Genomic DNA, 27,136 nt, shown 5'->3' on the forward strand with positions numbered 1-27,136 from the left:
ACTGATCAGCTACCGCCCGCCTCAACCTGGGCAGCCCCCAGTCAGTTAGGTGCTGATCCGCCACAGCCTGCCTGCTCTAATGGGTGCTTAGAGCTTAGTTTAAAACGACAAGTAGGCTGGAAACTTGCACCAAGCAACAAAAGAAGAAAAATTAAACTGAAAAAGAAAATCCCTGTCATGCGACTGGCCACTTGGAATGTCAGGACAATGTGTCCTGGTCTAACTGATGATCTAAGGCAGATCGACGATGCAAGGAAGACGGCAGTTATAAACAACGAGCTAAAAAGGCTACATATTGACATTGCAGCCCTGCAAGAAACCCGACTGGCCGAAAACGGCATGCTCCGCGAGACTGACTACACTTTCTTTTGGAAAGGGAAGGCACAGGATGAGACTCGAATACATGGTGTGGGCTTTGCTGTCAAGAACAGTCTTCTTCCCATGATAGTCCCTCCAGTTGGTGGCTCGGAACGGCTACTAAGCATAAGTATGATGACAGCATCTGGAAAAGTCACTCTAATTAGTGCCTATGCCCCCACACTATGCTCGCTTCAGGAGGACAAAGACAAGTTCTATGAAGACCTCAAAGAAGCCATTGCAAACATTCCTCAAAAAGAACATATGATCCTTCTAGGTGACTTCAATGCCAGAGTAGGATCAGATCACACTACCTGGCCAGACTGTCTTGGGCTTTTTGGAATCGGAAAGATGAATGAGAACGGACAAAGACTGCTTGAATTCTGCACATACCATAAGCTCTGCATTACCAACACATACTTCAGAACAAAGCCACAGCACTGTGTCTCATGGAGGCACCCTAGGTCTGGGCACTGGCACCAGCTGGATATGATACTGACACGAAAAAAGGACATTGGAAATATACTGCTGACACGTAGCTACCAAAGCGCGGATTGTGATACTGATCATACTTTAGTGTCCTGCCGGACAAGACTGCTGCCAACTAAGATCCACACTTCACAGGGAAAAAGAAAATCACGCCTGAATACTACTAGCACAAAAAATCCTGATCTTTGCACCGAATTTGAGAACAAATTAGAGGAAGCTTTTAAAAACTTCTCTGTGACTGAGGTAGAAAAAAGATGGACGTTTATGCGTGATACAATCTACCAAACATCATCACTGGTCTTTGGAAACAAAACCAAGAAAAGCGAAGACTGGTTTGAAGCTAGTCTACCAGAAATGGAAACTGCCACTACGAACAAGAGAGCAGCCATGCTAATCTACAAGAAGGATCCCACCCCAAGCAACTTAAAAAGGCTCAGAGCTGCACGTAACAATGCCCAAAGAGTAGCGAGACAATGTGCTAACAAATACTGGCAGGAGCTATGCGAAGATATTCAATCTTGTGCCGACTGTGGTAACATAAGAGGACTATATGAGGGCATGAGAAAAGCCTTTGGACCTCACACCAGCAAGTGTGCTCCGCTCAAGTCAAAAGATGGCTCAATCATCAGCGATCGTGCGCTGCAAATGGAACGATGGGTAGAACACTATGCAGAACTCTACCAGATTGAAAACGCCATATCACCAAATGCTGTTTCCAACTTCCCATCACTTCCAGTTTTGACGGAATTAGACGAAACGCCCTCAGTAAAGGAGCTGAGCATTGCCATTGACATGCTTGCACATGGGAAAACACCCGGAGGAGATGGCATTCCTGCTGAAGTAATTCAGGCTGGAAAACATGCCCTAATCAAACCACTCCATGAACTGCTAAGCTTGTGCTGGGAACAAGGAATGGTCCCCCAAGAATTGAAAGACTCCAACATTGTTACAATTTATAAAAATAAAGGCGACCGCTCTGATTGTAACAATTACAGAGGCATCTCACTGCTTAGCATAGTCGGAAAGGCTTTTGCTAGAGTATTACTAAAGCGATTACAGATCCTGGCAGATCGTGTTTATCCAGAGTCGCAGTGTGGCTTTAGGGCAGGTAGATCTACAACAGATATGATTTTCTCTCTGCGGCAGCTACAGGAGAAGAGCAGAGAACAAAAGCAGCCCCTCTTCATAGCTTTTATTGATTTGACCAAGGCCTTTGACCTTGTTAGCAGAAGCGGTCTGTTTGCTGTACTAGAGATAATCGGCTGCCCAAATAAGTTAAGAAAACTAGTGTCAGCTTTTCACGAAAATATGCAGGATACCGTTCAGTTTGAAAGTTCTTCCTCCAGGCCATTCTCCATTAAGAGCGGTGTAAAACAAGGATGTGTACTGGCCCCTACACTATTTGGCATCTTCTTCTCAGTCGTACTATCCAGTGCTTTTAAATCCCTGGAAGACGGAATATACATCCATAGCAGATCCGATGGAAGGCTCTTTAACCTGGCACGTCTTAAAGCCAAAACGAAAAGGCGTCGTATCTTGATAAGGGAGCTGCTGTTTGCAGATGACGCGGCACTCGTATCTCACTCACAAGGAGGTCTACAGAAGCTAGTGAACGCCTTAGCAGCTGCTTGTCAAGAGTTTAGCCTTACTATAAGTCTCTCCAAGACCGAAATCCTGGCACAAGACGTCGCAGAAATACCTATAATACAAATTGGGAACCACACCCTTTCAGTGGTGCAGGAATTTACCTACTTGGGTTCAACAATTGTCAGTAACCTAGACTTAGACATCGAGCTGACAAAAAGGATAGGAAAAGCTACCACAGCATTGGCAAAACTCTTCAAACGCGTCTGGGAAAATGGTAAATTGACCACAGCGACCAAAATCCTAGTCTACAACGCCTGTGTTGTGAGCACTCTCCTTTATGGCAGTGAAAGCTGGTCAACATACATGTACCAAGAGCACAGATTGAATAGTTTCCACTTGCGCTGCCTGAGACGCATAATGGGCATCTCTTGGAGGGACCATGTCTCCAATCAGGAAGTTTTGAGATTGGCCAATATGAACAGCATGTATGCTCTCCTGACACAAAGAAGATTACGCTGGCTCGGACATGTCACCCGAATGCCAGATGGTAGAATCCCGAAAGATATCTTATATGCTGAGCTTGTGGAAGGAGTCAGACCCAAGGGCCGCCCAAGACTAACATATAGAGATGTCTGCAAGCGAGACATGAGAGCCTCAGGCATCAGTGAAAGTATGTGGGAAAACATAGCCAAAGACCGGAGTGCATGGAGACAGACTGTGCGTGCTGGGACAACCCTTGCTGAGAACAAAAGAATTGAAGCGGCTTTAATCAAGAGGGAAAAAAAGAAAGCTGCCCTGTCTGCTAGCCCTAAATCAGAGGCATACACATGTACGAATTGTGGCAAAGTCTGCCGTTCTAGAATTGGCTTGATTAGCCACACCAGATTCTGCCCCGTCTCAAGATTAAGCCAAAACCAGTGACTCACTTGGGCGCATCCATTGCCTTTCGAGACAAAAGGAGCCATATATATATTTCAAACCAAATAAAGATAATGCGGTTTTTCATCATCATAACTCCATTGAGTTCCTCATGGAACATAGGGCCTCGACAAAAACACGCCACTCTCCACGGTCTCTCGCTAGTTTTTTTTTTTGATGGTGTCCCAGCTCTTCCCGGTCTTCTCTGCTTCTTCAAATACACTGCGTCGCCATGTTCTTTTTGGTCTTCCTCTGCGTCTTGTTCCCTGGGGGTTCCACTCTAAGGCCTGCCTAGCTCTGTTGCTAGGATCATAAAAAATATGACAATTTTAAATATTTCTTTAAAAAAAAAAAAAAAAAAAAAAACTCATATCAACTCGGAGGCGCGGTGGCTAAGCGGTAAAGCGCTTGACTTCCGAACCGGGGCTCGGCTTCGAATCCTGGTGAAGACTGTGATTTTTAATTTCAGTCCACCCAGCTTTAATGAGTACCCGACATTACTTGTATATCAACCCGCTCAGTTTGTCTGTCTGGTAAAAAGAGTGTACACGCTATTTCTCCCACACCCATTCTCGGATCAAGTTGAAACTTCGCACAGTTATTCATAGGCCCTAGCAAAAAATCAATCGAAAACTTAATAAATAAATTAATTAATTAGAGGTACCTAACAAAACATGAATCTTTTTTTAAATACCAGATTAGACAATTAATTGTTGGTAAAGTAATTATTTTGTTTGATATCGAATAAGGGAAATAACGTGTACATTATGGATAAAAATAGTTTTAAGGGCGGAGTTTTTACCCTTCAGATAAGCTTTGTTTTTCTTAAAAAGGATTTTTTTAAAAAATATTTTACTTATTTAGTGGTCATAGTTTCCAACAGTATAAAAATTACCGATAACTTTATCCACCAAAAAAGTTTATTTTAAAATACATAAGGAACAATGTTACTTGACTCTCTAAAGAGACTGCTAAATCTGGGCAGTTTTTTTAGAAGAAATTCGGAACCAAGGCGGACAACTAGGGCGAGACTGTTCCAGTGCAATGTAGGACTTTTGTGTAGGACATTTGTAGGACATTTGTGTAGGACATTTGTGTTGCGATAACTTTCTACGCACACATACACTTTCATACATTGTATTGTGTTTACTCAAAGATCTTTTGAGACTTGATCATCAAACTCTCTCTCTCTCTCTCTCTCACACACACACACACACACCAACGTTTGACATTCCATTCAACTTTATGCTAATTACATCAATTTGAAAAGAGGAAGAAGTGAAAGTCGAACACTTGTGAGTGGGCTTGATTCATAGTTAGAAATGTATCCTATTGATTCTTTGACAAAGAAATACTTAGAACGATTTCCTAAAAGAAAATGAAATCGGGAAACAAAACTTTTATCGACACCGAGAAGTGACAGACTGTCTTGACTTTTACCTTAAATGGAAACATTGATTTGCTATCCAAAAGTAGAAGATGCACCCTGTCTAAGAAGCTGCCCGAGCAACGAAACTGAAAACGCAAAGTAACAGTTTCAGGAAGGAACGCAAAGTAACAATTTTGAAGTGCTGAAAACTAATCAAACTCATGAAAATACTACAACAGCCATAGACATAAATAAATATAGACTGGCCGATTAAAGAGTTTTATGAAACGAAGATTTGTGACTTGCAATTTTGTGTACTTTATTATACAGCATTTATGAGCAGTATAAAAGTGAAGTAGTCATATCTATTTCAGCCATAACCTATATGAGTATTACAATATTTTTACTTGTGTTTTGTTTAATCTCTAAGAATGAAGATCATGCAATTTTTCATCATTCGGAAATCCGACAACAATAGATGTACATGTTTTCAAGTTACATGAAGTTACTTCCTTCGGCCAGTCTATATTTATTTATGTCTATGTCTACAGCCTTAACTTACAAAAACAAAACACAACCTAATAACAAATATTCAGAAAGACCCAAAGATAAAGGCACACTTTTTGTTTTCTATTCCATGTTCTAGGACGATTCGTACAAGTGCTTTCTTCCCAAGGTTTCATCGGAGGTAAAGATGGACCGCTTCCTGATCGTGTGGTATGCGCTGGTCCCCGGGTTCGAACCCTAGCCCGCCGCCATCCGCCCACTTGAAGCATGTTATAATCTTCAGTTCCGATGAAACAACTGAAACCCATAATAAAAAGGTTATGGCTTCGTCGCTATCGTGACACTATGGCTTCGTCGCTATCGTGACACTATGGCTTCATCGCTATCGTGACACTATGGCTTCCTCGCTATCGTGACACTATGGCTTCATCGCTATCGTGACACTATGGCTTCTTCACTATCATGACACTATGGCTTCTTCACTATCATGACACTATGGCTTCTTCACTATCATGACACTATGGCTTCTTCACTATCATGACACTATGGCTTCTTCACTATCGTGACACTATGGCTTCATCGCTATCGTGACACTATGGCTTCTTCACTATCATGACACTATGGCTTCATCGCTATCGTGACACTATGGCTTCATCACTATCGTGACACTATGGCTTCTTCACTATCATGACACAATGGCTTCATCACTATTGTGACACTATGGCTTCATTGCTGGGGCCTCCGATTGGTGGGGGTTTGCACAGGACTCTAAACAACATTTTTATAGAAGAAAAAGCGAAACTGTTCCTCTTTGTTCTATTTGTATTTCACTAGATTTTCAATAAATTGTGTTTTTTTTTTTCGCTGTTTTTATTTTTCTATTTTATTTGGGGCCCCAATTTCACTTTGCATAGGGCCTTCAATTATCTAAGACCGCATCGGCCTATGCCGAGGCATATACGACTTAAAGAAAGCTTTTTAAATAGATGGGTAGATTAGCGTGGTCGCATGAAATAGGGGCCTACTGACATTAATCTTCGGAATCTTATCTTATAATGGCCTCAAACAGAAATATAATTACGCCATATGCATATCCTTGTGTTAATTAAGTTAATCATTGACTTAAAATCTGCCAAACATCTTACTGTTATTATTAAATCGGCACTAACTGGGCTTAAAAGAATTATTGAAAATTAAAAGTAGTCTTTCTACCTTTAAATTGCTTAAAATTAGCTTACGTCTAGAGCACAAGATCAAATGCCTACAAGGCAATAAAACCGAAAGGACCATTTAAAAGATCCTTACAAATATCCACACACACACACAAATAGAAAATGCAACTAAACCGAAGAAAAAAAGAAAAGCATTGATCTAAACCTCAGTTTCATTTCTCAACTCTTAGAATCTAGATCTAATAAGGCCCACTGTTTCAAATATTGTAATCCATTTTGTTTTCTCCCTTTAAAATACCGGAATTACATTTCTATTTTTAACCAACCAGCGTTACTGTTGTGTACGCAGCAAGCAGGCGTTTCCTAGAAGTTTCGTTATGTGTGGCTCTGGTATATTCTTAAAATGATAATGACATTATAATGTCGATCATACCAGTGATAATAAATAGAACTAGACATGCGGTTGGGTGTTCAGTTGAAATTCGTATTTCCATACAGGCAGACAAGCCTAAGGATAAAACAAGGCAATTGAATTTATACAGTATTAAATTAAAATAGATTTACTTTACTCAAATTACTGTCAGTGTCAGTCACACTTAGACTTAGTGAACTTTGACTAGAAAATCTATGTTATAGTTATTGTATGTTTAATTTTTTTATTTAGATTTAGATTATCTAAAATAAATACTTAAATAGATCTAGATCTAATTATAATATTATTGTAATTCTAATATTTTAAATTTATATTTCATTATATTATTCTAGATCTAGAATCTAGATCTACTTAACTTTTACTTAGATTCTAGAGTCTAGTTAGTACTTCTTAGACTTACTTAGAGTCATAGACTCTTTTACTAACTTACTTACTAGACTAGATCTAATTAATATAATATATATTTATATACTATCTAGACTAGATCTATATTATTCTAGATCTATATTAATAATATTAATAATATATAGTTTATAGAGTAGGGTAATCTAGATTAGATCTAACTTAGGACTTTAGACTCTAGTCAGTCTAGTAAAGTCTAGAGATCTAGTAATCTAGACTAGAGTCTAGTAGATGCCTTAGTCTTTGTCTTTAGTCAGACTTATGACTTAGTGACTTATTAGTGGCCCTTGCCCTTAGCCTTAGAATTTAGATCTATAAATAATAGGATCTAGATTCTAGATCTAGCTAATACAAGTGATAGATTAGATTATATAAATAATACTATAAATACTTATACTATAATATCTAAGGCTTATATACTAGTAGTAACTTGAGTAGTACTAGTAGGCCTAATTGCCCTAATAGAATTCTGTCTAGAATCTAGAACTAGAATGGATCTATTTATTTAGAATTTAGTGAGTGACAAAGACTGAGTAAGACTTAGTCTTAGACTAACTTACTAACTAGATCTAGAGTCTAGATCTAGATTAGATAATACTGTTTGTAATCTGTATAGACAGTATACTAATACTACTAATAGTAATAGACTATAGTGACTATAGTGTCTATTTATAGTCTATAGTCAGTCAACATTCTAGATCTACATCTAGTTATTCTAGTATGATCTACTCTACTAGAGTACAGTCTAGAGTTCTAGAGTCTAGAACTTTTTTTAAAACTCAAACTCAAGAAATGCTATAATAATATAATAATACTAATAGTAGGCCAAGATCAACAAATCTATATAAATATAGATGTAGAAATAAATAGATCTATATCTAAAATCTAGATTTTTCTATAATCTAAATCTAGATCAATCTATATTATATTTATACTATAGAAAATATATATAAAATAAAATATAGTCATTATTGACCATAGTCTAGAGTATCTATAGATATTAGATAAGTTATTTGTTTAAAAAAGAAAAACAGGAAAATCTTTTGATCTAGGATATTATATGAAATATTTATTAAATAAATAAATAATAATTTACAATTTACACCAATTTTATCGATTTTTAGAATTTTAGATCTATCTAGTCTATTACTATTAGTAGTATCTACTACAGTAAAGTTGATTGTAGATTGATGTTCTAGAGCTATATAATATAGATTATAGATGTGGTCTATCTGTATCTCAATGTCTATTCTAGAAATCTTGATTTGTCTTGATACAAGAGCTTTAATAAAATGTTAATTGTTTCAAGACATCCCACACTAGAATCCTAAAAGGAGAGTTTAGAACTAGACTCTAGAGGAAGAAGGATGAATGACATCTACCACACTTTATCAGAATTAGATCTTTACTGGGAAAAGTTTTGGGCAGATATATAATGCAAACACAGTGGAGTGTGTAAACAATCTAGATTTGGGCCATAGTTTGTCCAAATTTTTCTAGTGGATTATTTGTATGTAAATGAAAATGTTAGATCTAGTAGTTTAACTTCTCAACTTAGGAATTTATTAGTTTAGTCTTTTTTAGTTGTATTTATCTGTTCTATTTACTGACTCATTGGTTTACTAATTACTGTGTTAAAAAAAATAAGAATTATTTATAAATGACCCAATAATTTTATATGGCAATTTCATTTTTAATTTAAAGGTAGGGAATCATTTTTTTTTTACTCGATCTTAAGGCAGTATATATAACAAATAGCTATCATTTTTACTAGATCTTAAGGCCATAAGATCAGCAAGGAAACCCCGACTTTGCAGAGTTTAAAGTCCCTGATTAACATGCATGACTAGTTTGATACATTAAATGCGTAGCAGGGCATAAATATCTTCTTTTTTTGAAGTAACATATCTATAATATATAAGATAAGATAACTAATAGCTATAATTTTTACTAGAACTTAAGGTAAAAACAAATAGCTTTGATTTTTAATGTGTTTTTTTTTTAATGTGTTTGTTTTTTGGGTCAAATATTAGATTTTAAAATTTTGCTGTTGGTTTGCAAAGCATCTTTTTTTTTTTTCATCTCCTCTCATTTCTATTTTTATTTAGAAAAAAAAAATATATCCACAAGGGATGCGGTGGCTAAGTGGTTAAGAGCTTGGCTTGTGAACCTGGCATCCTCAGTTTTTTTAATTTTAGGGGTTTTTAAGGCGCCCTTGAGTCCACCCAACTCTAATGGGTACCTGTCATTATTTGGGGAAAAGTAAAGGTGGTTAGTTGTTGTGCATGATACCCTGCTTGTTCACCGTTGGCTAAAGAAACAGATGACCTTAATATCATCTGCCCTATAGATTGCATAGTCTAAAATGGGAACTTTATATTTAACTTAGTGATACGGAAAACATTTTTATGAACTAAATACATTGGAATGCTTATATTTAACTGCTCATTGTAGGTTATTCTTATATTTTTTTAACTTATGAAATTAAAGATTTATACTCTTTATATTTACGGCATACTTTTATTTAATTTAGGTGACAATTCCACAAAGCAGATGCCGCCAAACTGTCCATTAGAAGTTGCACTCTGGCCGAACACTGGTCATCATCATGCCAGCCCATCAATTATGAACACAAATTTATGTCAAGTCGATCTTATAGATGCAATTCACAAGCTCTTTTTGTCGACACCACCAAGGCCCGTTGAGCCATGCCCTGGTAATCATAACGTTCATCAAGAAGAAAGTTCAAACGATTCTGGTTTCGGCTCCTCTGGATTTTCTGTTTACAAGCCGTTATATGACTGTAACACAGAAATCGAAAAATTGCATCTTGCTGTTAAAGAGTTAAATGAATGTTGTTTTTATTATGGCTCTGTAAGCAGCCAGGAAGCACGAGTTATACTATGTAAAAAGCCTATAGGAACATTTTTACTTCGGGACAGTTCAGATTCAAGATATTTGTATTCTCTTAGTTTGAAGACCGAAAGGGGGGCTACAAGTGTTCGAATAGTGTACAGTAGAGGACTGTTTCAATTTGATAGTGATGAAAGGATACGCAATAAACTGCCTTGCTTTGAAAGTGTGCTGGCACTTGTGGACTTTCATGTGATGGTATCTCAGAGCGGAAATAACAAATCGTGGAGATGGGAAGAGAACTCTGGTAAAAAAAGCATGAAAGTGAATCTAAAGGAGCCACTCAAGTGTTCGGTCCCTTCGTTGGCTCACCTTTCCAGGATAAAAATTAACCAGTGCCTTGAAGATGTTTATATGCCTCAATTCTCTGTGGATAAATTGTTAATATCAATGCAGTTAAAGGATTACCTTAAAGCATATCCTTATAGAGTATGATGACACTTTTTTTTAATTATGAACTCTCTAAAGTATTATTACTAGGAATATTTATTTAAAAGTTAAAGCAGAATCAAAGCTATATAGATATATATGCATATTATAAATATATATGTATATATTTAGTTTTATGTACTTGAGATACTGTCTTTAAATGCATGGCTATTTTATTGACTCACTAGTCAATTATCTAAGCATGTTTATATTATTTTACAAACATAATACCAATACCAGGCAGAGTTTTCTCCCTCTTGCTGTTCTGCTGCATCTTGAGTGGGACAGACATGGTCAGGTTTTTGTTTGTCAGTGTGACCAAACTCATGTTGTCCACCTTTGTATAAGTGAAAAGAGATGTAAACTCTGTCTTGGTCATTAGTAGTCAGTAGCTTTGTTACAAAAGTTGTCCTGACAGGAACTTTTTAATGAAGCTATTTACCTAGTGACAGTAGTCTTGTGTTTCTATCTAGTCACTGTACAATTTTGATGTTAACTACCTCCTATGTATAGTTGGGTAAGGGAGTGTTGACTTAAGACCTTGCTATTTTATTTATTTGAATGTCTCAGGAAAGGGACGCTTATTCTCATTGGTCTTTGGTCCGATGTCAACAATATGTGATTTGGTCACCATGGCTTATGAATTTTTAATACATGATACAATTTAAAGTGTGTCCTAAAAAGTTTTTTGTTCATATTAACATTTTTAAAATATTTTTTTTGCCAATCTTTTTTACAAAACCAAATTATAATTTCTTCACATTATGGAAATCAGTTCTGTTTAAGCAACTTTACTAAACCATTGAATATATTTGTTCCAATCTTTCAATTGAAAACAATTATATAATTTAAAATACTATTAGTGTCAATGAACTTTAGATTTGTAGATCAAATTAATGTATCATTGATGAGCATGCTTCCACATTTAAGCCTGTGTACATATGTACATACATACAAATAATTTATTAACTTTTATATTTCTTTTTGAAAATTGCAAGCTAAATAACTTACACCAGGGAATGTTGTTTATAACCCACCCACCCCAAACTCTGAATTGCCCACTGCCTCAGTATCTAGACGACGAAATAGGGACACAACATTTCTGCTTTAGTGGCTAGAAGTTGTAACTCTGACCCATCTCTATAGCCATCAGTTTGAGGAGAGTGTTGTGCCATCAGCACAATACGCTAGATAAAGAATAATCAGCTGGAGTAGAAATGTGGGGCCAATCAGGCACTCAGCCTGGCCTTGTCAGTAAATGGTCAATATGAACCTTCGATTTGTAGATCAAATTGATTCATCGTTGATGAGCATGCTTTCACATATTAAATGCATGCCAGCACCACAGGTAGAAATGTGGGTGGAATCATGAGCTCGGCCTGGCCTTGTCGGCAAATGTGGTCCAGAGTGGACTAGCCATATGTTTCAATGTACAACACAAAAAAAGGTGACTCACCTAATGAATACACACACATTTTTTTTATTGTCCCATATAGATGCACATTTTAACTCGAACAGACTAGTTGATAATTCACAGTTTTTTTTTTTTTTTTGTTATTTTTCAATTATTATTTAATAGATCTGTCTTTCCGAAATGTTGAAGTTGATTAGAGATTTTAGTTAGATGACAGGCACATTATGTATACACACCATACTGATTAAGGCTACAGAGGGAGGGACCTATGGAAGCATGGGGGAGCAAAATATAAAGCATAACAATGAATTTTTGTAAATGTTTTTTTAGTTTGTATATATATACAATATATCAAATATGTGTTTACATCTAACACAATAAACGAACAGAATGCTATTTTTAAAAAAGATACTTCCCCTTTTTTTTTTAGTTATTAATTATAATAAAACAGATGTGCTCCATTGGCATTTAGTCTACAATCTTACTGTGGGTACACTTTACGCTAGTTATTCTGGTTGCATCCAATGATTTAATCATAAAATTATTGTTTTAAATTTGGTCTCCACTCGCCCTTCTTTGTATTATCCCCTCCACCCTTCTGTCATGTCAGCTAAAAGACTTTTTGAAGTAATGTCGGTATTATATGAGATGAGAGAAAGACAACATGAAACTTTAGATAATTTATATTGTCAACACTTACTCAATATGACTAAGAAACATTTAATAACTCAACATTATTGTTATAAATGTGGTTCAAAATCATCTTCACCTATACCATAGTCTGTTGGAGCATCAAACAAGTTTGTCTATATCTTTCTCCATTCCTCTCATTTTGCCTTGGATAGAATCTCTCTCAATGGCAGGCCCATCCTTTCTTTTATATTGTCTTCCCAACGCTATCTCTGTCTCCCTCTTCTTCTTTTTTTCCTGGTACTGTCCCTGAAGGAAGGTTTTTGGGATTCCCTTATAATATGGCCTTAAACCTTATAATATGGCCATAGAGTTTTTGTTTTTGCAATTTATTATACAATAGTTAGCAGGTCACCATGGGTTCCAATCGCTGTAGTAACCCTGTCTCTTTTTTTGTGATGTGGTCTTTGAATGTGATACCAAGGATCCTCCTATAGCATCTCAACTCCATTGTTAGGATCCTCCTCTCCAGCTCTGCAGTCCAAAATGCACATTTTCAAATTATCTTCTCCTCTTGTTTCCCTGAAAAGTAGATCTACACAATGTAGTTTAGTAATGAGGAAGAATTTCCTCATCAGGATAAATAGTTAAGACTTCTAGGAAAGGTGTTGTTTTTTTTTTAAGTTCCTGTTTCTGTGTTGCTAAATAAATCTTTTTGAGTTACAGGTATTATAATTATTTTTTGTTTGTTTGTTTAATATCCTTAGCCTAAAAGACACATGAAATCTAATAACAAATACCCAGATTAATAATTTCTGTTTTGAGCATTATCACTGATATATAAATATGTATTTGAGCCTCTGTTTTCAAAGTGATTTACATTTGTAGAAGTTAAATAGTTTGCCTATATAAACATATCATTGATAAGCTGAAAGAAAATATGACTGGTATTAAATATAGGCTAATAGGAAGGATTCTTATTAAATATGATCCAAATATATAAGAAAATATTAAATATTATCTAAATATACAAGAAAGGATTCGTATTAAATATGATAAAAATGTTTGTTTCCTGAACAGTCAGCTGATATACGTAGGACGTATTTTAGCGTAGGCAAGCCAGGCAACACAGTGCTGTTGACGAGAACACACACACACGCACGCACGCCTTCCACTCTAGTTTCGATTTCCGAGAATATGAACCTTTCTGGGAAGTGAAAATAAATAAAACAAATTGATCAGCCTCAAAAAGGAGACACGTGAAAGTCCTGTGTTTCCTAATTAAGTTGACAAGGTTGTGTTTTGTGTTTTTTTTGCTTTTGTTAAAGAAAGGTAGGATTTTTTTTTTAGACCATCAGAACTTAACAGAATATGTCTATTAATAAACTATATTCCCTCCCCAACTCAGGATATAGCTACTATCTCTATGCAACATTATTTTCCCCACTCGATTCAAACCGGACAGACGTAGGATATCCTAAATATCGTCAGAACTAATCCTGCATGTTGTTGAACCAGGATGGATGTATGAATGTTTTTATTTGATAAATTCACACCAGGTTGTAAGAACGTTTCAAATATTGTGCTTGTCACGATGGGGCCGCCCATGATTGGCTCTTTTTTTTTTTTAAAGTCAGCCTGTTCAGATAGTGTTATTTAATGGCTTTCGTAGGATGATGATAGCAATGGCTATTGTGAAATGGGAGGCATAGACAAAGGCCCATCCCTAGTAAGTAGTTACCGAGAACATAGATGTAGCAGTCCATCCTAAAAAACTAAGACCACCAAATCAGAGGCAGATCATGGGTTTCTGATTTTCTAACAAAGCCGTGATTGTTACACCCCCCCCCCCCGCTCTCACCCCCCCCCCCGGTTAACACTCCTGTTACCAGCAAACTATAACGCCAAGTGTACCATTTCTTCATGATGTTCAAACCACGGACCACTAGGCCTATGCGATTACAACTATTGTGTAGGGGGGTTGTACTTTATCTCTGTGACGCACCTCTACCAAAACACGAAATATATTTTCAAGAAAGGGATAGTCTAGGAAAATTTCTAAATATCTGCGCATTTTGTTACCGGCCAGTCAGGTTTCTTCAATCAGCTGTGGTGATTTCCACAGTCGCTTTTGTTGTATGAAGGTATGCGTCTGAGTAATTTGAGTTTGGGGTCAAGAAGTGCGGGTTGGGTTAAAGTGACATAAGGGGAACTAATCGTGCAGTGTTTCCTGTTTAAATTGATCAATAGGCCTAATTTATAAATCTGAATCTTTGTTTAGTGTTTTGAAACCAATGGCGCCGAAAAATTATTAGATAACCGATCAAATAGTTCAGGGATCAATAATGGAGTAATCACTGGGAATTAATTTGAAGTAAAAGTTAAGTTTCCCTTTCAGTCCTTGCGATCTATAGGGCAGATAATGTAAAAGTCTTTTGTTTCTGTGGCCCATGGTTAACGAGGGTGTCATGTGAATTAGAATAGCAATTTAAAATAAATACTGTTTGGTTGGAAGTTTGAAATGAACGAGAAGCTTAATGAATAAACAGCAGATTATTTATTTTCAATTAAAAATCTCTTTTAATGTCTATTTCTACAAGTCACAATACAAAAATAAACCATTCCTATTAGATTAACAAGGGAAAAGATCGTCACTCGCATGTAGACTAATGTCATAAAGCGATTAGTTGCCAAACAATTCATTTTATAGCCTTAAATGAAATTGTCGCCTCTGTTTTTGGTATACTTTCCTAGCAGAATTGTTGCAGACTTAGCTTTTGCTTAAAAAATAACAACGTCATATTAAAAGACTTCATCTGTCTCTCAACTTTTGTGGTAGGAGTGCTGTGACAGTTCTATTAAAGACTTCATCTGTCTCTCGAGTTTTGTCTTAGGAGTGTTGTGACAGTTCTATTAAAGACTTCATCTGTCTCTCGAGTTTTGTCTTAGGAGTGTTGTGACAGTTCTATTAAAGACTTCATCTGTCTCTCGAGTTTTGTCGTAGGACTGATGTGACAGTTCTATTAAAGACTTCATCTGTCACTCGGCTTTTGTCGTAGGAGTGCTGTGACAGTTCTATTAAAGACTTCATCTGTCTCTCGAGTTTTGTCTTAGGAGTGCTGTGACAGTTCTATTAAAGACTTCATCTGTCTCTCGAGTTTTGTCGTAGGAGTGCTGTGACAGTTCTATTAAAGACTTCATCTGTCTCTCGAGTTTTGTCGTAGGACTGCTGTGACAGTTCTATTAAAGACTTCATCTGTCACTCGGCTTTTGTCGTAGGAGTGCTGTGACAGTTCTATTAAAGACTTCATCTGTCACTCGACTTTTGTCGTAGGAGTGCTGTGACAGTTCTATTAAATACTTCATCTGTCTCTCGAGTTTTGTCGTAGGACTGCTGTGACAGTTCTATTAAAGACTTCATCTGTCACTCGGCTTTTGTCGTAGGAGTGCTGTGACAGTTCTATTAAAGACTTCATCTGTCACTCGGCTTTTGTCGTAGGAGTGCTGTGACAGTTCTATTAAAGACTTCATCTGTCTCTCGACTTTTGTCTTAGGAGTGCTGTGACAGTTCTATTAAAATCGGGGTCTGTGTTATGCAAATGTGAATCTCGTTTAAGCAGGTCGAGAAAAAATTATTTTGCCAGCCTTTGAAGAAATTCTAAAAACTGTTATACGCAAATCTGCATCTGATATCTTTAAAAAGAACTGTAACCAATAATACATTTCAAAGGCGTATTGGTGAAATGAGTTTTGACGTTGAAAGCTTCGTATGTAAATATTAGAAAACGACATATTTCTCTATAAAGCTAGAAGATTAAACCTTGCCTGGTAATGAAACTTCATTATTGGAATATGTTTGTTTTATTATGCATAACAAATCCATAAAGAACTGTTCTTTGCCAAGAACTTTTATCAATTGCTCCTTCACACCGAAGTACGATGGTTGTCGAGAGGCTTATGTTTGACAATATATGTTTTTTTTCTTTTTAACACTCTTTTGGAAGTTCTTGGATACTAAGATCCAATTGTAAAACATTAATAATAAATCATGCGAACATAGCCTATTGATCAGACTTGTTTCATTCACAAAATGATATTAACTTGCAACTACAGGTAACCTAAATTTGATCGAAACGAAGTCTCGTCATTTCTTCCGAGAATACAACTAATTAGGTCTTAAGAAAAACATTGGGTGGAGACAATTTTCACAATGTTCAAATTCAGAACAATGAAACTGTCAGATTAATGACGTTTTGAATTAAGTTCAACGTTTGAACTTCCTCTAATTCCCAATTGCAAATGGGGTTTGAGGATACTCTAAATATGGTAATTTGCTCAATGGATACTTAATCAATAGGAAAATGTTCGACCTATGGAACACGCGGATGTAACTTGTCAAAGGAATTGCTCGGATTAAGTACTAATGAGGAGCTTAAAGTACAATTTAGCAAACAGTGTCAGCTCTTCTTCAAACAGATTATACCTGATATTTATCAGACATTGTGGAACATCACCAGAGAGTTTCGAATTGTTTTTCCATCTTCATATTTACTAGTAGAAAAAAATGTATCAGCAAGGTGCCAACTTTCTAATTGTAAAAAAAATGGACATTACTAAACTAGAAGTTTTAATGCTTAACTAAATTGAAGCCCAATAATGAAAATTTATGATCAAAGAAGCGCAATAAACGTCTCATTTATTTATTTTTTTATTTCATGTAGGTCTATTTAATATTTGATATATACTGTTATTTTCGTGGCCAAATAATAAAAAATGTGAAGGGAACATTACATTACATAGATCTAAATTCAAACCAGTAGATAAGTAATACCAAAACTAAGGTCCGCAGGCCGCGGGTCATATCAGGCTAGTATATTAATACACGAGAAGGAACTCATAAAAAAATACACTTGAAGTTTATGAATTTTTTTAAATTTGCAATTAGTTAAGCAGGGATCTACTGAATGCTGGAAAACATGGTTAGGGGTCAACGAGACAAAAAAAGTTTGGGAACCACTGTTTTACATTGTCCCGCCAGCTTTTCTTTGGACGATCCTTCTTCGCAAGTAGAAGTGAGTTTTTTTTTCCTGACTTACAAATATTTTTATCAATGGCTTTTGTTTAGCACAATTTCATGCTTTTAGCTTTCTCAGTACCCCATGATCCTATCACTTGTCTGGACCAGTTGGAAAGAGGTAGGGGGAGAAAGAAGGGGGGTATCTGGGTGATCGCTTTATAAATGTATTTATAAACAACAAAAGTGAGCGGCCTGAATTCGAGCTCGAGTGCTAAGGCCTCCTCATCCTCCCCAAACCAATACGGTGACCACTGGGCCAGGGAGCTGAATATCAACATTGATTTTATACTTATTTACAAACGTTTATTTCTGCATACAACCTTATCAGTCCAATAACATTTCTTTCCCTTGTTCGAGATGCCAAATAAAATAGTTAATTAACTAATTGGTTAATTTCTTAATTTTTGTGTGTGTGTGTGCTGTCATGTAATAGAAATAATTGTGCAAAATTTTCAGCTTGATCTGAGATTCGGTGTGAGAGAAATAACGTGTACAAACATTTTTACCAGAAACACCAGACAAACAGAGGGAGTTGATAGAAGCTTTCTTAAAAAAAGAACAGAGTAGTAACAATATCTATTTTCACGGATGAATCATTTCCCTCGAAAGTTTGTTTCTCTGAAAGCGCTGATTAATGACGTAATTTACAGGCCCCTATTTTTGGTGCTATGTAATCGAATGGACCTCATTCACCAATCGAAAAACAAACAACATTTAGTCAAGTGATCTTAATTGATAAAACAATGAAAATAAAAACTGTCACGTGACAACCATCATGAATTAAACATGAGATCGTGAATTATATAGAAGAGATAAAGCACCACGTGGCTAAATGTTGTTTGTCTACGATTGGTGAATGAGGTCCATTCGCCATCAGCCAATCAAAGCGTCTGCCAAATTAATTATCAATGGCTTTGTCCTTTCTTTCAACTAAAATTAGTTTCATGTATTTGAATGACGTATTGTAAGGGCGTTTCTATAAACAATCAAAAAATATATATGTATATATATATATATATATATATATATATATATATATAAAATAATCTAGAAACATTATGCCAAATTTAAAAAAAAATAATTTTAATAAACTATTCACAAACAAAATAGAACAATCAGTTGACTTTAAATCTACATTAATCTTTACGTCTGTCTGTCGATGTATCTATTCCTCACTGAAGCGATTTTACTGCAGCGATTAAATTGAAGCGATTTTACTGAAGCGATTTTACCACGAAAGAATTTAAAACGTTCCTCACAAGGTGATAATTTTAATTAAAAGGGCGGAAAGGAAATTATCTCTTATGATGAGTGGGAGAGCGAGAACCTTCGTGAAATCAGATTTAAACCACTCTTAATGATGCATACATCGCTTTCACCTTCCCATTAGTCCGTTGAACTGTTGGGGCACCACACCAGATCTGTTGACCTTCTTTCTCCATTTCCTCTTTGTCTTTTGTCTTGGATAGAATTTAAAGGACAGGCCTGTCTATTCTTTTGTGTTGTCTTACCATCGTTTTCTCTGTCTGCCTCTTCTTCTTTTTTTCCTGGTTCTGTTCCCTTTGCGAGCCTTGAGGCATACACATTGCATGTATAAAGGTAACACGAAGGACACATTTTTAATGAGAGGAAATGATTAATTAAATATTGTAAGGCACAGCACTGACCAGGACACGAACCCGGGACCCTTCTATTCAACTCCGCCATTTGAAATTGTCAGGGTTGAGGCTTTAAGCCGAAGTCTCTTCAAATTCTAGCCCAGCTTTCTTCTTCTCTCTCATTTTTCATGTCGGAGGGCTCAGATCGGTCATAAAAGCAGGGTTTATGTACAAGGCTTTTGCAGGAGAGAAATTGAGCCACTCGGAAAAAAAAGTTACTTTACATTTTACCAAATATATATCAAATTACTCAATCTGTCTTACTACTGTCTGATAAAAATTGTGTACATGTTATTTCTCCCAAATTCCCATTCTCGGATCAAGCTGAAACTTTGCATAATTACTCATTGCCCTAAAAAAATAAACTCGAATCAATCGAAAATTTAACCAATTATTTAATTAATTAGCGCTTATTAATGAATTTGTTTGGTATAGAAAAAGGAAATAACCTTACAGTATTTAGAGAAATTGCTGTATGTGCGCAGTTTCTTTCTCTTATGCTTTGTTAAAAAAGAAGTATATTTTATTTATTTACTTTGGTTGTTAACTTATATTCTTCTTAAATACGACTTTGCGCATTTCATAGGTTTTGATGGTGTTTAATTTGTAAAACGACTAAATTGGCACTGTCTTTATCTTAAGACATTCCGTCACTGCCGAAATAGGATTTCACAGAAAGTACGACATAAACGTGGTGATGATGAATTTACTGATGTGCGTGTTGTGGGGTGGGGGGGGGGTGTTTGATGGTGATAAAAATAGAATACAATGGATAACGTCACCCTCCGTTCAGCTTCATCGCGATCTACTAGGCATTCGTTTCGCCCCATTGAGCCATAAAGGATATTCAGGCCAACATACAGAGACGAAACTGTTGAAACTCAGACATGCATCACAATAACAGCAATATGTTTACATCTTCACAGCACCGGAAATGAAAATTCAATGGATTATAGAAAGACGGAAATTTGAATAGGGAAATGTCAGAGGTCACTTACAGACGCACGCAGTTGATAGTTTACAACGAATTTATCTCGAGAAGAAATATATAAACAAATAGAACACTATAGCCGCTAGCCAGACGTAGGCCTAATCAAAATTATTTTTATCCAAGGCGTCTCCAACGGTGTTGCCAGCATGGGCGCCCGCAGGGGGGATGCACCTGCACCCCCCCCCCCCCTGGATTCTGAGTAGCCAAATTATAGCCATTTTTTCTCACCATCAAATCAATTAACTTCTAAGTAGCAACTGAACAAGTAGTGCTTGCACTGGTTAATGTAGTAGTAGAAATAAGTAGATTAACCTAGGCGTATGGAATGGATGGCCAACCATGTACGTGCGCGCCTCTGAATTCTGAGTAGCCACATTTTAGCCTTGCGCCTCGTCTTCTAAGTCTAGATCTAAAGGCCTATCATTTGAATATTATATAGTGCAGTAACTTGACAAGTAGTGTCTCCACTGAAGTACAGTTGTATAGATATGCTATTATTGTAACTGGAATAGGCAAATCTGTAGCTCATGTCCGACCATGTACGATTTATTCTAGGCTTGCAATTCTTTACACTATAAAGGGTGTCAAATATTCTATAGCACATTAGTCGTGACGATTTGTTTATATTTGCACATAGCTATAGTTATTATGAATGTCACAAGGTCAACTTCCACAAAACATTCTGTATGGTGATTTAACAGAAGGCAGGAGATCCGCTGATCGTCCACTGCTAAGGTATACTGATATATGTGAACGCGACATAAAGCTCTTCAAAATCGATACTAGCAGCTGGGAAAAAGTGGCACTGGATAGATCCACACAAAGGGCGAGCATAAAGGAAGGGTCCCGCAAGACGACGAACAACGGCAGCGGGTAGGTTTCGATCCCAAGACTATCGAGACAGTTCAGAACGCATGACACACGACCAGGCAGCCATCCTCAATGTGACTCGATGCCCACGCCATAGAAACAGGATGAGCTTTTTATCGTCTGCTACTTAGAACGCAGAGTCTTGTAGTAAAGCTTTACTTTTCATTGGAATCGAAGGCTTGAGATAGAGATATAGTAATTCATTATTTCCTTTTTATCTTCATTCATTAATTTGTATCTTGCCACCACTTCGACCTTTTGGCATAGTTCACTCTTATCACTCGTTGTGTTGCTCTTAATTATTTAATTTCTCTATAATTAAACTAATCTTGAAACGGTTAAAAAAAATAATCTGAGGTATTTTTTTAGAGAGTTGGGGGTGGGAATGTGTAAAGGTTTCTGGGGGAGGGGGTGTTATTTTTTTTTCTAAGAACTATAACTCTCTGAGAGACAAGGAGATCCTATAGGTATAACCATTTTTCTTGCGGACATTGAGAGTAATCTTCCTTGTCACCTGTCATTAGGGGCAAACTTCCCTGTCTTTATATAGGCTCGTAAAATCTGCCATGTTTATGGATATACCATTTGTTTTCCCCCAATAAAATGTGTTTTTAATGTTTATTTTTTACATAAGCAAATACTAAATAAAGATTTAAAAGAAATGAGTCATAGACCATTGTAAGCTTATTTCTCTCACCCATTCGGATAAAATAGCATGCTCTTGGGCATGTATCCCAGACCTAGATTTAGATCTAGCCTATGTGTCTAATGATGACACTAAATTCTTTTCTAGTTTGTCTCCCCTTTCTATATATAGATCTAGTTAAAGCTTGGAACTAACCATGCTTTAACCACACAGATCTAGACTGGTTTTACATCATTTTGTTTGTTCTATATTTAGATCATGGGAGATCATAGACATTCTGAAAGTGGCAAAAGTTACAGCTGAATTTTATTGTTATGTCAATCTCTAGGTGATGACAGTAATATATCATTATTTATCATATACAAGAAAGGGGAGGGATGGTAACCGAGGTTGAAAAAAATTAAGCAAAAAAAAAAATCGCCTAAAAAAAAAGCAACACAAAGCTTATCTTAGGGAAAAAAACTCTTGCACTTATAACGTTATCTCTCAATAATGCAGAAGTTATTTCCCTTATTCACAATCAAACAAAAAATAATGTGATAAAAGCTTTTTAAAAAAGAAACTAAGCAAATTTTTTTTGTCTACGTGGTAGGAGGCACAGACGCTAAATACAATGAATATCGACGTTTATGTGTACGTTGAGAGCCGTTTCTCTTCTTTTCTTTCCACAGAGTGCTGGCTTACAAAGGGAGGTAATTTCAGTTAATCCAGGATTGACGCTTACGGCGGTCTTCACCTTTTGAGTTGTTGTTTATGTGAAGGTCTAAATAGAAAAGAGATGTTAAATACAACTGACACGCGTTTTTTTTTTTTTTGTAAGGGCAGTAACAGTGCATTAATGTGCAGGCCTTACGTTGAGGATACAGGATCAGTTAAGCCCCTTTTTAAAGGTGACAAGATACCACTTGTCACAATGACCTATCAAGACAAGCTGTCATTCTTCTGAAGTGGGCTACGATACCTACACCCTTCAATGTTTATGTCAGTCTATGAGCTTATAACCTCGACAATACTGCCTCAGTAATATTATATATATATATATATATTAGGGGTGCACCGGATAGTACTTTTTGATATCCGACCGGGGCCGGATATGACCGGATAGTAAAATTTGATATTCGGCCGGGGCCGGAGCCGGAGCCGGATACCTAAGTGTCTTGTAAATATGACACAGAAACTCCGATATAAAAAAAAACATACGACTATCTGTTGTTCACAGCAGTCTCAGACTTCTGTGCCACTGTGAACTGCATTTAGTTTGAAGAGTGGTATTGGTCTGCGCGAGCCAATTATCACTTTAAAAATACTTTGCGCAGGATGGAGGTTATGCAGTAATTTATAATTAGCCCACAATTGATTAGTCGCAACAGAATTGCCTTCCGGAATGTCCGCACACTGCAGGACAGAAATACACATTTGAGACCAATAGAAAATCCGCTGCCGAGGACAGACGCAAGCGGCGAATAGAAAATCTTAATGGACCACCGGCTGATCATGACAAAATATGTAGGTCACAGCTGGGGCTGTGTATCCACGGGAAATACTGCATTCCTCATTAATCTTCGGAGTCGAAGACAAACCTTATTATTATTACTATTATTATTCTGTATAATATATCCTTTTCTGTAAGTACACATCTCTAATAACGGATTTTCTTTATTATGTTCAGGCTTCACCGAAAGACTTATGTAATGTCAATCTTGTTTGGTTTGGGCAGGGCCGGATTTAAGGCAAGGCAGGCTCCCGGGGACTCCACAAGAGAAGTACCCCACCGTAAAAGAGATTAAGAAAAAGCTTTGTAATTGCTGATTGATATCTTTATTATGTTCAGGATTCACCGAAAGTCTTATGTAATGTCAATCTTGTTTGGTTTGGGCAGGGCCGGATTTAAGGCAAGGCAGGCTCCCGGGGACTCCACAAGAGAAGTACCCCACCGTAAAAGAGATTAAGAAAAAGCTTTGTAATTGCTGATTGATATCTTTATTATGTTCAGGATTCACCGAAAGTCTTATGTAATGTCAATCTTGTTTGGTTTGGGCAGGGCCGGATTTAAGGCAAGGCAGGCTCCCGGGGACTCCACAAGAGAAGTACCCCACCGTAAAAGAGATTAAGAAAAAGCTTTGTAATTGCTGATTGATATCTTTATTATGTTCAGGATTCACCGAAAGTCTTATGTAATGTCAATCTTGTTTGGTTTGGGCAGGGCCGGATTTAAGGCAAGGCAGGCTCCCGGGGACTCCATAAGAGAAGTACCCCACCGTAAAAGAGATTAAGAAAAAGCTTTGTAATTGCTGATTGATATCTTTATTATGTTCAGGATTCACCGAAAGTCTTATGTAATGTCAATCTTGTTTGGTTTGGGCAGGGCCGGATTTAAGGCAAGGCAGGCTCCCTGGGACTCCATAAGAGAAGTACCCCACCGTAAAAGAGATTAAGAAAAAGCTTTGTAATTGCTGATTGATATCTTTTTTCGTATTGCCTCCAATGACTTGAATCCGGGCCTGGGTTTGGGATTTAATTTCTTTTTAACACTACTGTTTGTATCTAGATCAAACTTTCAAAAGATTACAACGCACGCGCGTGTCTGTGTATGTCAGCGTGGTGTAAGTGTGGCTCTACAGTCTCGGGACAACCAACAGCTCAGGGATTTGCGGTTAGTAGGACAGGTCACACTTTAAATAGCTTTTCCAAGAAACGTGTCTTAAGGTCTATCTCTAAATCAACAATCCCAGCAAACTTTCTGCTAGTAGTTACGTTTTTTTTTTTTCACTTCTTTATCTGCCATTATTCTTACATAGTTTCCTTATAGCTATTAAAAACCCACAATGCCTTTGAACTGTTTTTTTTTTCCCGAGCCATTTGCATATGGTACGGTCTGTACAAAAAACAAAAACTGGGACATATAATGAAGAAACGTCCATTTAAGAAGTTCACGTAAACATACACACAATAATTGTGATTTTAAGACCCCACAATTTCATGTGAATTCTAGTGGAACTAACTCCGCATGATTAAGTATAGCAGCCTGGACAATACAACGTCAACAGTACAGCCTCAACAATACAGCCTCAGTAATACGGCCTCAGGAGGCGCGGTGGCTGAGCGGCAAAGCGCTCCGAACCGGGGGTCCCGGGTTCGAATCCAGGTGAAAACTGGGATTTTTCATTTCGGGATCTTGGGGCCGCCCCCGAGTCCACCCAGCTCTAATGGGTACCTGACATTAGTTGGGGGGGGGGAAATAAAGACGGTTGGTCGTTAACTGTAGGCCACAGAAACAGAGGACCTTTACAGCATCTGGCCTCTAGACCACAAGGCCTCAAAGGCAGGGGCGGACTGGCTATATGGGCATTTGGGCAAATGCTCGGTGAGCCAGTACCCTATGGGCCGGTAGGACCACATTAATCACCTTTTTTAAAAAAAAAATCACGTCTGCATTTTATAAGATACGGTTCGCGTGTATGTCACTAAGGCACGTATTAAATTGTTAAAAGTTTTCTAGTATTCTCTAACAAAAGGTCCCTCTAAGCGATGTATTTATATTCACTGTATGCATGAGTACAGCTATCGATACATTATCAAACTTAACTGAATGATTTGAGGACAGGTAGACCTAGACATCAGTGCCCATCAAATAATATACAATTTATGGACCAGATGGTATAGAAATTTTAACACCCATTCCGCCCCTGCTAATAGGGAAAATAGTACAGCTTCAACAATACTGCTTCGGCAATATAGCATCAAGAATACTGCTTCAATAATACAGTATCTACAATGCTGCCTCGACAATACAGCATCAAGAATACTGCTTCAATAATACAGTATCTACAATGCTGCCTCGACAATATAGCATCAAGAATACTGCTTCAATAATACAGTATCTACAATGCTGCCTCGACAATATAGCATCAAGAATACTGCTTCAATAATACAGTATCTACAATGCTGCCTCGACAATATAGCATCAAGAATACTGCTTCAATAATACAGTATCTACAATGCTGCCTCGACAATATAGCATCAAGAATACTGCTTCAATAATACAGTATCTACAATGCTGCCTCGACAATATAGCATCAAGAATACTGCTTCAATAATACAGTATCTACAATGCTGCCTCGACAATATCGCATCAAGAATACTGCTTCAATAATACAGTATCTACAATGCTGCCTCGACAATATAGCATCAAGAATACTGCTTCAATAATACAGTATCTACAATGCTGCCTCGACAATATAGCATCAAGAATACTGCTTCAATAATACAGTATCTACAATGCTGCCTCGACAATATAGCATCAAGAATACTGCTTCAATAATACAGTATCTACAATGCTGCCTCGACAATATAGCATCAAGAATACTGCTTCAATAATACAGTATCTACAATGCTGCCTCGACAATATAGCATCAAGAATACTGCTTCAATAATACAGTATCTACAATGCTGCCTCGACAATATAGCATCAAGAATACTGCTTCAATAATACAGTATCTACAATGCTGCCTGGACAATATAAAGTCAACAATAAAGACTCTAAAACACTGCTGCAGGAATACAACGCCAAGCTGCATACCTCTTAGGGCCTAATTACATACGTGCTGTTTCTCGACCGGGCACATTGGTTTTGAGCCTTGCAGTGTTTCACTTCACTGGGAGAGCTGTTTCTCAACTCTTTGTGTCATGATTTTAAATAAACCTTGTTCTAAAAAGGTAAATTATAATCTAGCTACTCTTTCATCACAGGTGTCTATGGAAGATGTTAGAGGAGTCTATATTTGAACACATTGTTCATTACTGTTCTTATTCTCATTGAAATATTTTTACAGTAAACAAATTGATCCAAAGAAATAGTTTGTTTGATGTTTCTTAAATAGCCCTTGCTTGCATGCTACTGGCTGTGCTGGTAAGTCTTTTCAGGGCCGCCTGAGGTCACTGCAACCTATGCGCCGCAGTGGGCCCCGCACTTTCATGGGCACCGTGCTTATTATAGGTGTAAATTATTAAATTAAACCATTGTAAGATCTCCTAGAAATCTCTTATAATGGCAAAATATACGAAAAAGCCCTGGAAATCTCCTGAAATTATTAAAATCTCCTGCAAACTCATAAAAATCTCCTTAAAAATAGACAAAATTGTCATTTTGGGGTGTCATTCAATATGGTAAATGCCAATACGATTAAAAAAAAAAGACATTGTCATCTTTCATTTACTAAAAATGTAATGCAAAAGTTGAATTTACTTTCAAAAACAAAATCTTAATTTTCACTT

The 27,136-nt window shown here is 36.9% G+C and overlaps 1 protein-coding gene across 5 annotated transcripts; it reads left to right on the plus strand.

Annotated features, from left to right (window-relative positions):
* The first annotated feature begins 6,715 nt into the window (after window positions 1-6,715).
* Window positions 6,716-12,397, plus strand: LOC106053197 (suppressor of cytokine signaling 2-like). 5 transcript variants are annotated; one of them, XM_013208700.2, is made up of 2 exons: window positions 6,716-6,923; window positions 9,768-12,397. In XM_013208700.2, the coding sequence occupies exons 1-2, from the start codon at window positions 6,857-6,859 to the stop codon at window positions 10,580-10,582; spliced, it is 882 nt and encodes a 293-aa protein (XP_013064154.2). In that variant the 5' UTR covers window positions 6,716-6,856; the 3' UTR covers window positions 10,583-12,397. The 5 variants fall into 5 exon arrangements, with proteins under 5 accessions (XP_013064154.2, XP_055877743.1, XP_013064156.2 ...); XM_056021768.1 differs by having other exon boundaries at window positions 6,903-7,040; XM_013208702.2 differs by lacking the exon at window positions 6,716-6,923 and adding an exon at window positions 7,002-7,034.
* Window positions 12,398-27,136: the final 14,739 nt, after the last annotated feature.

The sequence above is a fragment of the Biomphalaria glabrata genome, chromosome 2 (assembly GCF_947242115.1).
Source record: "Biomphalaria glabrata chromosome 2, xgBioGlab47.1, whole genome shotgun sequence".
Lineage (NCBI taxonomy): Eukaryota > Metazoa > Mollusca > Gastropoda > Planorbidae > Biomphalaria > Biomphalaria glabrata.